Here is a 14,109-nt window from a genome sequence, read left to right on the forward strand (position 1 = left end):
AAAAGCTTAAATTTACAGTCTTGTTGGTTGTTCGATTTACAATTCATTCGACATCTTAACCCGCGAAAAACGATCTTGAATTCGGTTGCGTTTGGGCTGGCCGGGCGGTGTTATTCACATCGCCACGATGGGCTTGAATCGCCTGCCAGTTAATGTACCAAAAAGGTTGCTTATCTCTCGGCCAGGTCTTGATCCTATTTATCAAGTCAATGTCACCGTGAGCATCGACTGGTAAATCAGCTGGATTTATAGTTGTTGTGCTTAGAGACGATGCAGCTGCAGGTGCTTCATCACCTATTCGATTTCCAAGCAGCGTGCTGTCGGTATTAATGTGAGTCCCTTGATACGTTCCTTGAGCTCCTTGATACGTTCCTTGAGTTCCTTGACATGTTCCTTGAACTCCTTGATACGTTGGAATTCCTTGACGCACTGGAATTTCTTGAACCCCTTGGCCTACTGGAATTCCTTGAGCTTTTTGACCTATTGGAATTCCTTGAGTCCCTTGACCTACTGGAATTCTTTGAGCCCCTTGGCCCAATGGGATTCCCTGAATTCCTTGGCCCACTGGAATTCCTTGTATTCCTTGACCCGCTGGAATACCTTGAATTCCTTGACCCGCTGGAATTCCCTGAACCCCTTGGCCCACTGGAATTCCTTGAACCCCTTGACCCATTGGAATTCCTTGAGTTCCTTGACTCGTTGGGATTATTTGACTTCCTTGAGCTACTTGAGTTGCTTGTTCTGCCGCTATTCGCTCATCAATATATTGAGGTAGAACCTGAGGCAGACGATTACCGGTACCAGCATGCCATGGTCGTTGCGACTGCACCATGTAGAACACAGTAGCGAAGAGTATAATATATTTCAACTGTAATGGAGAATAATTTCAATTTAAATGGATAAAGATATATTATTTTAAAAATGCTAAGAATTTCGTTTCTCATTTAATAAATTCAAGTTATTTAGGAAGATTATATATTATATAATAAATAAATATGTTTAACTAAGACTCTCTCTCTTTAAAATAACAATGACAACTAATTCAAGGCTCCCGAGAGTTAGCGCGGGAGGAGATGCATGATTATTGTAATGTAAAATATAAAATGATTACACCTTAGATGTAGTGATGTTTTCTTCATTTAAAGTTCTTGTACGTTTCGATTCATTTTAGAGCATTTTCAATTTTCCTATACTATATTATGGTTTAGCATTAATAATAATATTATTGTGTAAATAATATTATTGTATAAAACGGTACATAAACTATATTCTATAGTGTTAAGCATTAAATTTACGATATTTCAAAACTTCATGACCAAGTTGGCGTGTGTTGAAAAGCCACTATAAATTTGATAACTTGTGAGTTTTCCTCAATAGACTGCCAAACCAATATATTGTAGTATAGGAGAATTGAAAATGCTGAAGAGGATTCCAAAGTGATCGAAACGTACAAGAATTTTAAATAAAGAAGACATCAGTACATCTAAGGTGTAATCATTTTATATTTTCCATTATAATTATCGCGCATCTCCTCTCGCGCTGACTCTCAATAGCCTTGAATTAGTTGTCATTGTTATTATATATCATCTTTAGCTAATATTGATATATTGAAATACAACTCATCATAAAATGAAGATTTGTACAATTAATCAATATAAATATTGCAAGCTATAAAGTGTAAATACAAATTGTCAAATAATCTCTCTTCTAAATTAATATTAATATTAGTAACAAATACAGCTAATGTAATACAAGAGTATTAATTAAGTAGATAAGAAACAATCAAATTTATTTACCATGATTATCGAATATATCGAGGCGTTTACTGAACTCAATAAATACACGAGGATTTCACCAACGGTATCCAACGGGACCGGGAGATTTAATGATTGTGCGATTCACCGTTCGAAACTAAAGTGCCAATGTAGCAAGCATTCCTTCTATATAAATCGCTCGGCTTCATTCTGATCCCCACTACGAAGTCGACGAGTCATGCGTCTGTGGAAACTTGACTGCAACTTCCCCCGGTTGTCGAGTTTGTAATATCTTGGTGGACGCAAAAGTCTTCCCGAAGTGATGTATATAAATCGCTGCTAAGATAAGGAAGTATTTTCTGAAAGCGCGTCTGCGAGTCAAGTTTCATAAAGAAAATATACTTGCAATTTATCACAACGATAAAGTTATGTTGTCAGTCACCCTTTTAATTCCGGTTCATTCATGCGCGTAAATTCCAATGTGAATCCCCTATATAAATTCAAATTTGTACAATACTTAGATATTTATAGAATGTCTGAGTGCAGAAAAAGTATGTGGAATTTTTATATTGTTAATTGATACGTAAACTCATAAATTATTATTTTTAATGTGTTATAATTAAGTAAAAGCATAATTATAGTCTTTTCTTCTGGTATTAATAAAAATTATATTCATAATAATTAAATATAATTTTTAATTTATGATAAATAAATTGATAAATAATAGATCATTTTTAATTTATGAAAAATAAATTGGTTTTATATAATAAAAGAACTTCTATATTATATATAGAAAAATTATACATTATACATTATAAATTATAATTATACATTAGTCGTTGATAGTGTCAAACACTCGTAGAAATAGAAATATCATAAAGAAAACAGCAAATATATGTGTTTGACAAAAGTTTAATGACAATGTTACGATGTTATTCTTTCTAATAGTTAATTAATCAATAATAATCGAGAACAAATAATGGATAGACTCATTTCTTAGGTATGCATTCGAAAGATTATGACTATCTTGGAATGACTATATCTAATTTTCTGAATAGTAAGCCGTGAAATTGCAATGACAATGAATTTCATACTTTTTTAACTTCGTCAGCACATTTACGTCCATATTTATCGTGGCTTTTGCGGTTTTAACAAAATGAGGTATTTAACTAAGCTGATAAATCCACGTTTTCCTCATCACGAATCCGCAGATATTATTCATAAGAAAAGAGATACGAGTTGTTTATTCATATGAATTCCCTATGGAAACAGTGATAGAAAGCAAAAATTATTTTGATGCGATTATGCGAGAAATATTCATTAAGAAATTATATCTTAAACGGTGCCGTAATCTTACGAAAACTTGGAAATTATTGATTTTTGCAATGCTAGCACATTTTTAGTATTCTTGATGAAGCACGCCGTCATTTTTCGTTAAAGATGTTTGAAAGATAAATAATATATGAAAACAAGAGCAGATTGCAAAAATTATTACATTGTTCGATAGTTCATGGCAATATAATCTTTATCATGTGCGTACTGAAAAAAAGTATAGAAGATAAAAATTATCTTATTATTTATATTCGCTAAATTTTCATGCGTAACTTTTTACTAAAGATTCTCAATTATTACGACAAAATAGGAGTAATCTCAAAAAATGATGCAAAAATTTCAAGAATGATATATTTCACAAGTTTTTCATTATAGATCATACGTTATAGACTTGTAGTTTGATAAATATATTATTTTTCCCAGCTTATCTGCATAAATATATCTTATGTTAGATGCTGGAATTAAGTTCGTTTATAATTTCTATCGATAATTCGCGTGAGCGACAGTAATTACGATAACAACGCAAATAATTAATGACCCCCAGCGGCTGGAACGATGGAAAATTAGTACATTCTCCTCTGAAGATTTTCTTAGAACTCATTTTTCCGTTGTATTTGTCTTATCTTTAGATTTTTATCTCCGCTTGGTTTTCATGATCAATCATGATATGATTTCCTTATTTGGTCCAAGAAACGAGGAAATTTTGTTTCTTTTGTTCTGTGACGATGAAATGTACTTTCTTATTGGTGGAAGACTCATCATTTATGCCAAATAATTGATTCAGTCAGAATCCGGTTTTGGCATATCGATGGAATTACCAGATCAGTAATTTTCCCTACTCTGCACAAAATGTATCTTGATAAATATTCTAAAGCGTAGACACAAGAAATTATTAATTGCAATAATTAACAGTCAGGTTATAGAAAATTAAATAAAAATTTTAATTTATCAAGACATGTGAAGTATCTTGTAATATACTATCAAATACATGTATGCACAATAGAAAAATATTTATGTATAAATAATAGAAAATATAATAGAAATTTGTAAATTAAGTATTTGAATAATTGAGGAAGAAAATGTATCGTCAGTCATACTTTAAATCATTCTAAATGAGATTTTCTCCGAAATGATTAGACGAGGTACACGGTATCTCGGTATCTTTTCATGAATTATACTGTCTTCGTGCTTGCGCATTTAATCGAAAGCGCTTTTACGATTTTTTGTTCTCGCAAATTGTAGTCATGCAAAATAGAAATACAGTCGAAGCAAAATATTTACGACCGTTCTTCTCGCCTGGCCATGACGGAATCAGATTGTGGGGATTAAAGGCCGCTGTTGCTGTGGGCTTATGGAAACTGGAAACAGTATCGGATCGGGTTTTTCCCAACCAGCTTTGAACCATCAAGTATGATAAATTTCACCGTGGATGGCGAGAAATCATAGTTTCCGTTAAAAATGATAAAGCGGAATCTAATTTTCATAACGCAATTTTCATGACGTTGTCGTTGGAATTGTACAAATAGTAAAACTGCTCGATGAAAGAATTGGCGTTTTTAAAATCATCTTCTGTGATAAATATAAATTGCGAAAGAATGGATCAGTTGCATTTACGCTATAACATATTATTAATAATATAATAAATCCATATCAATGTGGAAGTAAGTCAATCTCGACTCGTCTAGAAACTTGTCATGTTTATAAAATAAGCAGCTGTCGCATTAAGTTCGGAATCGTCATTAGAATTATTACATCAGATACAGAATTTCTTGTCTGCATGAAAAACGATGATCTTTGATGTATACATCAATATAAAATAAATGAGAATAACGTTATATTCTCGTTAATGCTATATTCTCGTATTTATCCGAATTGATGGACACTAGAAATTTTAATACATTTGTAGAATAAAAACATTTATTATAAATAATACACACACACACACACACACACACACACACACACACACAACAAATCCTTTATATCATCTATAGTAAATTCGATCGTCTATACCGTTATCATTAGACTTTACTTATGTATACATATAAATTATGTGAGAAAATAGATTATGTATATAATTATAGGTCTTTGTTATAGTCGAAAAAAACTAGTAGTACAGTTATTAAGTCAAATAATATAATTAATAGTGAAATAATAATTATATTTAAAAAATCTTAGATAATAAATTGTTTATTCGTTATCATATTATTATGAGATGAAATTTGAATTATGAAGATTTTATTATAAAAATATTGTTCATGATATGTATTTTTCTTTTGTTATACCGAACAAAAATTACGACGTAGAATTATCGATAAGGAAATGTGTTGGAAACCAGTTTAAGCATAATGTCTTTACCGAAGTATGCTAATCTATCCGATAATATACATTTATCCATTTTTACTTTAAGATTAAATTTATAAGAATATATGTGAGGCATACATATAAACGTATGTAATTATGATTTCTATAACTCAATTAATTAACAATGCAATTATAATTTCTAATATTATAACAGATTGTATGTGTGTGTTTGAGTGTTTGTGAGAATATTGTTCTCGTGAAATTGAACATCTTTTTATTTTAAAAAGATTTCTTAAATTGTTATATTTCAAATGTATTTTGAGATTCTTGTGATGTACAACTATTTTTTAAAAGATTATAACTGTTTCAAGAAACTTGATAGAATAGATACGTTATTCTTAAATCGATCAATTTAGGCAAGAATAGGCAAGAATAGGCAGGAAAGTGTGTTATAAATGCAACAGTTCGATTTCCTGGTGCCAGGATGGTACGAAATTAATCATGATAATGTTACATAAGAGTCATTATTCCAGAGTCATTTATTTATCTAATCTTTAATCAAGTCTCTTTAAACCTTAAATAATCTGCTTTTATATTTCGAATCTATAATGAATAATTTCTATCTATTGATTTGAACAGTTATACTTAACTTATATAATGCAATCATTGATATTTATGATTTATTATTATTATACAATACATATTTAAATAATTAAATCAACTAAAGTACATATTTAAATCATTAAATCAACTAAAGTATATTTAAATCATTAGATCAACTAAAATAATTAAAATAATTAAAGGTATTATACATATTTTTAAATGACAAAAAAATTATGAAAAAGTTTTACGGATTATTTCAGATTGCATTTAAAAGTTAGATGAAATATTTGTTAACGGCGGTTTATCGTTTAGATCAAAGGTTATTAAGGTTTACCATTTAGATCAAAGGTTACAAAAAGTAGGTTTCTTTTATTTATGTTTTAATAGAAATGTATCGATTGAAATGATAATGAAAATAATGACAAAAAAACTTAATTTTTTATATAAATTTTTATATAAATTAAATACTTTAAGAATTTTAGATGATTTGTGTAAAGTTTAACATTCCGATGCAAAAAATTAATTATCCTGTAAAAAACAAAATATTTATTTGTTCTATATATGCTTTGTAACTAATTTGATTCATAATAAAACTTTGCATTTTGAATACTTCAAGTACTTATTATGCAATACAAAAAGTTTAGTTTTTTCTTTTAAATTTTAGCAATAAAAATAATAATAAGAAATATATAAACTATAAATGTATTGTTTAATAAAAATACAATAATTATAAACACAACTTTCGTAAGTATATAGTTTGTTAAAAAATATTAATATAGGTGCTATATACATCTTTCATACCTTTTCAATCTATACAATTGCGTTCTTATATATGTGTGTGTGCGTGCGTGCGTGCGTGCGTGCGTGCGTGCGTGCGTGCACGCGCGCGCACGCGCGTGTGTGTGTGTGTGAATATACATATATATCTTATACAAAATGGACGCTAAAGTAACATAATTACCGACTGAGAAAAATACTTCTAATTGTAAAGTTACCTACTAGATGGCTATATTAGTTCTATTTGTTATATAATCCAGCAAACGCTAAATATTCTTGAAATATTCCTAAAATCCCAAAATAAACATTCCAAGAATACTCCAAAATATTCCGAATATTTACAGTATGTAAAAGAAATATTCAAATGTTGGTTAAAAATTTCATTTGTATATCGTTATATATTCCGAGAATGTTTCATAAATATTCCATATATATTCCACAAAATTTTTAAACAAAATTGTACTTTGAAAAACATAGTTAAAGCGTCTTCATCCTCGATTTTAGAGATTACTTCACCGACGAAATCTGTTGCGCTTCTTATATTTTCTCCAGATTCTTATTTACGAGTAAATGTTCTTCACCATGGCCCTCTGTTAGCGGAAATGTGTACTGCTCGCTTGCAATTTTCGTGAAATACAAGGAATCATTCACATAATATTCTAATTTCATCGATATTTGCACATTCTATGAAGCTTCTTTTTTACTGTTCCAGAATATTCAGTATATTGTCAATATAAATAGAACTTTCTGTAAATATTTAGCGTTAGCTGGAAATATTATTGTTATATATCAAAACTTATTATAATTATTGCAATTTTGAATATATCTTGCCATTGAGAAATATACATACTTATATAAATTAATTATATGTACTCACCTATATAATATACCAATAGTTTAAAATAAAATTATATTATCTTAATAATTTAATTTAAATTATGTTTGATTTATAATACACAATAATACTTGTATAATATAAAATAAGTAAAGTATATAAAATAAATGAATGAACAAATTGATTAAAAAATAAGAAAAATGTATTTCGGCGAACATTAAGCTAAAGAGCTTTAAATAATATACATATGTAGTTAGCATAAGCTAACTTATTCATGTATATATATTGTCACATTTTATCAATCATCTTACTTACTTTAATATCGCAATTTGTCTTATCCACGTTTTAATGACAAAATTATGTCACTTAATCTGCCATACTTGAATATTAACCAAGATCATTCCACAAATTACATTTTTTTTGAAATTTCATAAAAGCGTTTTTCTTAAATTTACGATGCTCGCACGGACGTATTTGTCGACTTGATTTATTATAACGCTCTTGCAATATAATATGTTGAGATACACTTTTAATTCAAGAAATTGCGAAGAAAGAGATGTGTTGCATTCAGAACTATGTTAGCGCACAGGATTGCTATATCAACGTTTTGCTAAATCGCCCATAGACCGCGCATGTCGCGCGTACTTCGTCGCTTATGAAATCATTACAATGACCTTGGGTCAATAAACGCACTCCGTTGTATCGGCCGTTCAAATATTTTATGCCTCAATTATGATGCGACTACACGGATCGGGTCTTACGACATACGTTATAGGGCATGCATATTCTATTTCAACATTAAGAGTTTGCGATCTTAATTTTATTAATGTATTGTTTATTCACACACGCATTCTAAATGCTTTTATTCTTTATATAAATGTATATATACATTATTAGCACAGCGATAAATAATATTCGTGTAGAACGGTTCATGAAACCTTCTATTGATAATATCATATCATTTAACAAGACTACAAAAGAAATTAGCTACAAACGAGATGCTATTTCAATAATTTTTAGAATTAGAGAAAGATGAAGAGTTAGTTGAATCAAGATTAAATTTAATTATTACCTTGGTAGAAACGGTCATTAATCATTCTATCACTTCTTGTCAATCGTATCATCTGATACGAATGCACGATGTACGAATGTATATTTTAACACATGCCTGTATTATGTAATAATGTCTATATCTATCGTTGTATATATATAATATAAACATGATTTTTTGAGAAAAAAAATCATTTGTCCATCGACAGTAATAATCGTCGCGATAGATTGTGTTCATAATGCCGTTTCTCCTAGGTCAGTTAGGTCTACTCGATTATTTGATTAAGACTCATCACTGCCTATTGTCAGTGTCAGCAATCATCCACGAAGGGCAGATTAAAATCTAACTCGGGAAAATCTTAGTGCACGATCTTTTCCTCTAATGTATATCTTGTAATATTTATTATAAGTATATTTTCATCAAATATACATAATACATGGAGATTGTTTCTTAATTCATGGTATGGAAAGACAGATATAATTTGTAAGAAGTTTTTTCTAATCTTTTACTTTTTCTCCAGATATTATAGCGAGGCTAACAAGAAAAATTAATTCGAATAGTTAATAGTAAGAAATTTATTCTCTTGCTTATTTTTTGTTAAGACACATTATCGTTTTATGCTGCAATGCTGTTCGTAAATCCTTCAAGCAATGCGAGTGCAGATAGGTCGCTGCAGTAGACGAAGACCGCGCACTTCAGGCGGAGATGCGTGCGCTAAGCAGTCAAAGAGACTTTTTAGAAGTAACCACCTCAGCAGGATTTGCTCTATATGGCTCTGGAATAGATAATTTAGTGTGTGTAAAACTTTTAGTGTGTGTAAAACTTGTTATCGTAGTGCAAAGTAAAACTTCAAACGCGTTTTTTTCAAAACGCATGACCAGTGTATCTTGAAAACAAGATTCGACTAATCGACTAACTTGCAATTTTAAACACTACAAACTATTTCTTAACATAAACGTACGTGTTTTTGTTATGACATTTCATGTTTTTCGTAGCCAAAAACTGAGCCAAAAATCATAACATAATAAATAAAATTTTTTGTGAAGAATTGTTGACATTGACCAGCTGCCATTTTGTTTTAATGCAATATTTTGAAAAACGACTACATAAAAAAATAGATCTATAGATGTATATTTCCTATTTGTACAAATTAAAGTAGCATATATATAAAACAAACATTTTCCTTTTACTTTTTTTTAAGTATGTTAAATATATGTATGCGCTCGAAAGTAGATGTGTTTATTCAATTACGTTGACAAATAGCTAAATCTGTAAAGCAACCTTTTCGTTATTTATTTCTTCTTTGAATTGCTGTTGAGCCATTGTTCGATCCTTAATATGTTATTCTTACGCAGTCGCTTTATTTTCCCGTGACAAACAGAGAACGGGTTTGGATAAATTGGAGCTCGCTAATCGTAAGAAGAGGTCAGTAGTGCAGTTTAGCCGCTCGTATAAGAGCAGCTCGAACATCAGTAACTCCATTAAAGTAGATCAACGTTGCACGGTGTCACCATGAACGTGGTAGTGATACCATTCTTTTTAGGTGAGAATTAGAAATTATCGTGACACCCGCGTAGCGAGTCGAGACTGATTCAACTCGAATCGTGTCTATCGTTTTCAATACTTTGTGATTGAATTTCATTTTGCCGAAGGTCATTGTATTGTAAGTACTGATAGTTAGAATGATATGCGTCCAAATCGGCATGTCGCGAATCGAACAGTCAATCGCGTTACCGAACTGCTCGTCAGAAATACGAAAAATGCTAGGTAATCGAGATATTTAACCGTAGACATCGGCCTGCTTGACGTCATCACTGCATTAATCTAGGTTCATTCAAGCTTAATCGGCCCATTCAAGCTGACGGTCGAATAATACGTCGCCTGATCAGATGTCATAACTTGCCTAGTGCGCGCAATGATGTAATGACCTTTTTTCCTCAGCCGCGCATCTCACTGTGGACGAGCCATGGGAACATGGGCCGGAATACACGTTCCAAGTCCAGGTGAACTGCACGGCGATCCCAGAGGAGGGTATATATGGCAGCGTAAGGCTGAACTTGGTATCAAAGCTGATCTGCCAACCAAAGGGCAGTCATATGTTGAGTTGTCACTTCGAGGACTCCAAGGCAAACAGCTTCGTTGTGGATAGTCTGGACCCGTCGGAACCAGTAGTACCAGCCGGTCTGGTAAACCGGCAGCCGGCTTACGAGATCAACGAGGATCAGTTCGAGATCAAGTTCAACAAGCGGGGGCTGGATAGCCTAGTGGTGAATGAAAACATTCAACCGCGCGAGCTTGACATGATCCGCATGATTGTGGGCCAGCTAAGCGTAGGTGCCGTCCTCGAAGGCGTTGGAAACGACATTATCTTCGACGCAATGGAGAATTTTACTCAAGGCGAGTGTTACACGACCTTCAAGATTGATAAGAAGCTTGTGGGACGTCCGTTGTACGCAAAACCTAGCTATGCACTCAGGCCGGTCTTCGGCCTGAAAGATGGCAAGCTGGTGCAGATACGAAAGATCCGGAATCTGCATATGTGCGCGCACAAAGTGCCATATTTCTTTGGCAACGCTGAAAGCTTCAGAGAAGAGAGCGACATTATATCTGACATTGTAAGCACATTTTTATCACTTAAATACATTTACTTTTTACATTGATTACTTGTAAATTCCTCCGTATTAATTTATATGAATATTATTGTGCGATTGTTAATTTTGACAGATATTGGATTGGGGAAAAAGTTTCTTCGTATTTTTTTATTCAAATGTATATACAATTGTATATACAATATCTTCGTCAAAAATAAACGAAATTTAAATTTAAAAAAGGGTTTTCAAGCTTGAAATCTCTACTCTCGAAAAGTTATTATTTTTTGAGTTTTTGTGAATTTGATAATTTTTACATTTAAAAAACTACGAGCTGAAAAAAATTTTTAATTTTCTTTTCACTTTGGGGTCTCTCACGTGCCCAAAAAAAATTTACGAAAATTTTCGACCTATCGACCTATGAAAACTTTAAGCTTTCCCTACAAGATTCTTTTTTTTTTTTAATGTTCCTATTTTTTGTTTCTGAGTTATTCACGAGTTAAGTAAAGAAGCATTTTAATTTTGATTGCTCATAACTCCGATAAAAATCATCGCTATTTAAAAAACAGATTCTTAAAGTCTGAAACTTTGCTCTAGCGAATGATACAGTTGTAACAAAAATTTCGCAACAAATGAAAAACTTTTATAAAAAAATTTTTTTTAATGCAAAAAAACTTTTTCCCCGACTTAATATATTAACATAACGAATATATAATATACATTATAACATACATTAATAAATTACTTTTAGTATTTTTTAAATGTTTAGTATTTTTTAAAAAATATTTTTCAAATTTTTTAAATTTGACTCCAACTTAATATAAATTTGAATTTAATCTTAATTTAATTAAAGCAATGTATAAAGTAATGTTTAAGTATTACACTCTTAATTGCTGCGTTAATTGAATTTATTCTTTTTTTTCTTACTACAGAGTTTGTCGGATGGTCACATCATTATAACATCAACAGAATTTATATCAGGTACCTCGAACGTGATAACAACGAATAAAATAACAGAGACCGTGATAACAACCCTTTATGAGAACGTAAGGCTTAGGCTCGAATCGATTCAAGCTGCGAAAAGCGAACCGCTAGCTGTAAAAGAAGCTGAGCCTGCTAGTATCTTTATAGGCAGGTGGTTAATCGACGATTCGTCTGAGGAAGATAATTAAATGATTTTGGTGTTATGTTTGGTGGTGCATAAACAGACGTATGATATATTGAAAGGCGAAATTAAGAAATTCACTTGTCGCAAAGTGACTTATACTAATTTGATTGATTTTTCTTTCTATTGCAAATTTCAGACGGTTACGGAATTATGCAACATTGCATTTTCATTAAGCATATTGCAAATATTACGTTGTGAGTGTGAATGATATTTGGAATAACTATAAATTAACTATAAATTAACTATAAATTAAATTAAAACTATAAATTAAATTATAATAATAATTAATAAAAACGACAATCGTAGTAAAAGTATTGAATTTTCATATATGAGAATAAAGCTTTATTTACTTGTATGATATTGTAAGAACGGCAAGAAATAAAAGATAAATTTATATTTATTATCTTTGTATCAAAATTTGCTTTTAATCAATATCCAATTTATCAGACTTTAAATTACGAAAGTTACAATTTGTATTGTTAAATATGTCATTTATATATATCATTTGCAAATCCAATTGTTTAACGTTTAAAAATTCCTAAAAAAATTTATGAAGCGATCATATTGTCTTTTGCCGTTTTAAATTTATTCGCATTAGCTTACTCTATTTTGCATCTCACTTTGAATTTTGTAGAGTTAATTGAATAAAATTTTGGATATCGTATCATATATTTATTCTTATATATAAAGAATAAATATATGTATGTATATTTCATATATGTATGTATATTTAATAGAAAATTAAAAATATTTTTTATATCGCAATTATAATTATAATTGTTATTGTACATATTAAAAAATATTAATAAATATATTTTATTTATTTACTTTTATAATAATCATAAATTAATTATAACATAATTTTTGACCTTGCTGAAACACAATAACTCTATCTGTATGGTTGATATCAGAAATTCACGTGTTCAGGTCGCTATCTAAATTATGTTTCTCAGCGCATCCGATGTGTCAGAAAATAGTCATAGTGAGGTTAATAGATAGAGTTCTTTTATTGTCGTATCCTGTTTTTCATACCAAAAATCTTGACAAGATCATAAAAACATTATTAAACAATGAGTATCCGTTACAGTTGAATTTTTCCACAATTAAAATTTCGTTTATGAGGCAGACGTGATAGAAATGATGACGACAAGAGAGAGAAGAGTAATAATAAAAAATACTTTAGTGTACTTTATATTCCAGGCATCTCAGAAAAAATTAAAAACTATTTAAATATGAACAGAATAGTATAGTTATATAGGTGTAGTATGACTTATAGAGATGTAAATAAATTGAATTGTTTCATCAGGTTTCATAAAAACAGGCTTTTTTTTATTAATAATGCATATCAATATAATGTACAAAATATCATATAAATAATATGATGCATTATATGTAGAATAGAATTTTAAAAACGAGAATTAGCGAACAACCAAAATCATATTAATAGGAAAAGAGAGTAAAAATCAGTAATCACGGAGCATCGTATGGAATATTCTCATGAATTCAACTGAAATAACATTAAAATTTTAGATAAAGAGAGAATTTTAAATAAAAGACTGATTTTCGAGATAATTCATATTCAGAATAAAAAAATAGCCTAAATTATAAACTGACACTGAATTATTAGATAAAGCTTATGAGAACTTATTTAGTATTATAGCAAATGAGTTTCCATCTCTACAATGTTTATTTTATTT

At 30.3% G+C, this 14,109-nt stretch overlaps 2 protein-coding genes across 2 annotated transcripts; one reads left to right on the forward strand and one right to left on the reverse strand.

Moving 5' to 3' along the window:
* Positions 1–55: 55 nt before the first annotated feature.
* On the reverse strand, positions 56–832 carry LOC105617077 (circumsporozoite protein-like). The gene has a single exon (XM_012198655.1). The coding sequence runs from the start codon at positions 830–832 to the stop codon at positions 56–58; it is 777 nt and encodes a 258-aa protein (XP_012054045.1).
* A 9,336-nt stretch (positions 833–10,168) lies between these two features.
* Positions 10,169–12,416, forward strand: LOC105617078. Its single transcript, XM_012198656.1, has 3 exons — positions 10,169–10,199; positions 10,598–11,271; positions 12,177–12,416. Exons 1-3 carry the CDS (start codon positions 10,169–10,171, stop codon positions 12,414–12,416), a joined length of 945 nt encoding a protein of 314 aa, XP_012054046.1.
* The last annotated feature ends 1,693 nt before the right edge of the window (positions 12,417–14,109 follow it).

Source organism: Atta cephalotes (assembly GCF_000143395.1).
Source record: "Atta cephalotes unplaced genomic scaffold scaffold00011, whole genome shotgun sequence".
NCBI lineage: Eukaryota > Metazoa > Arthropoda > Insecta > Hymenoptera > Formicidae > Atta > Atta cephalotes.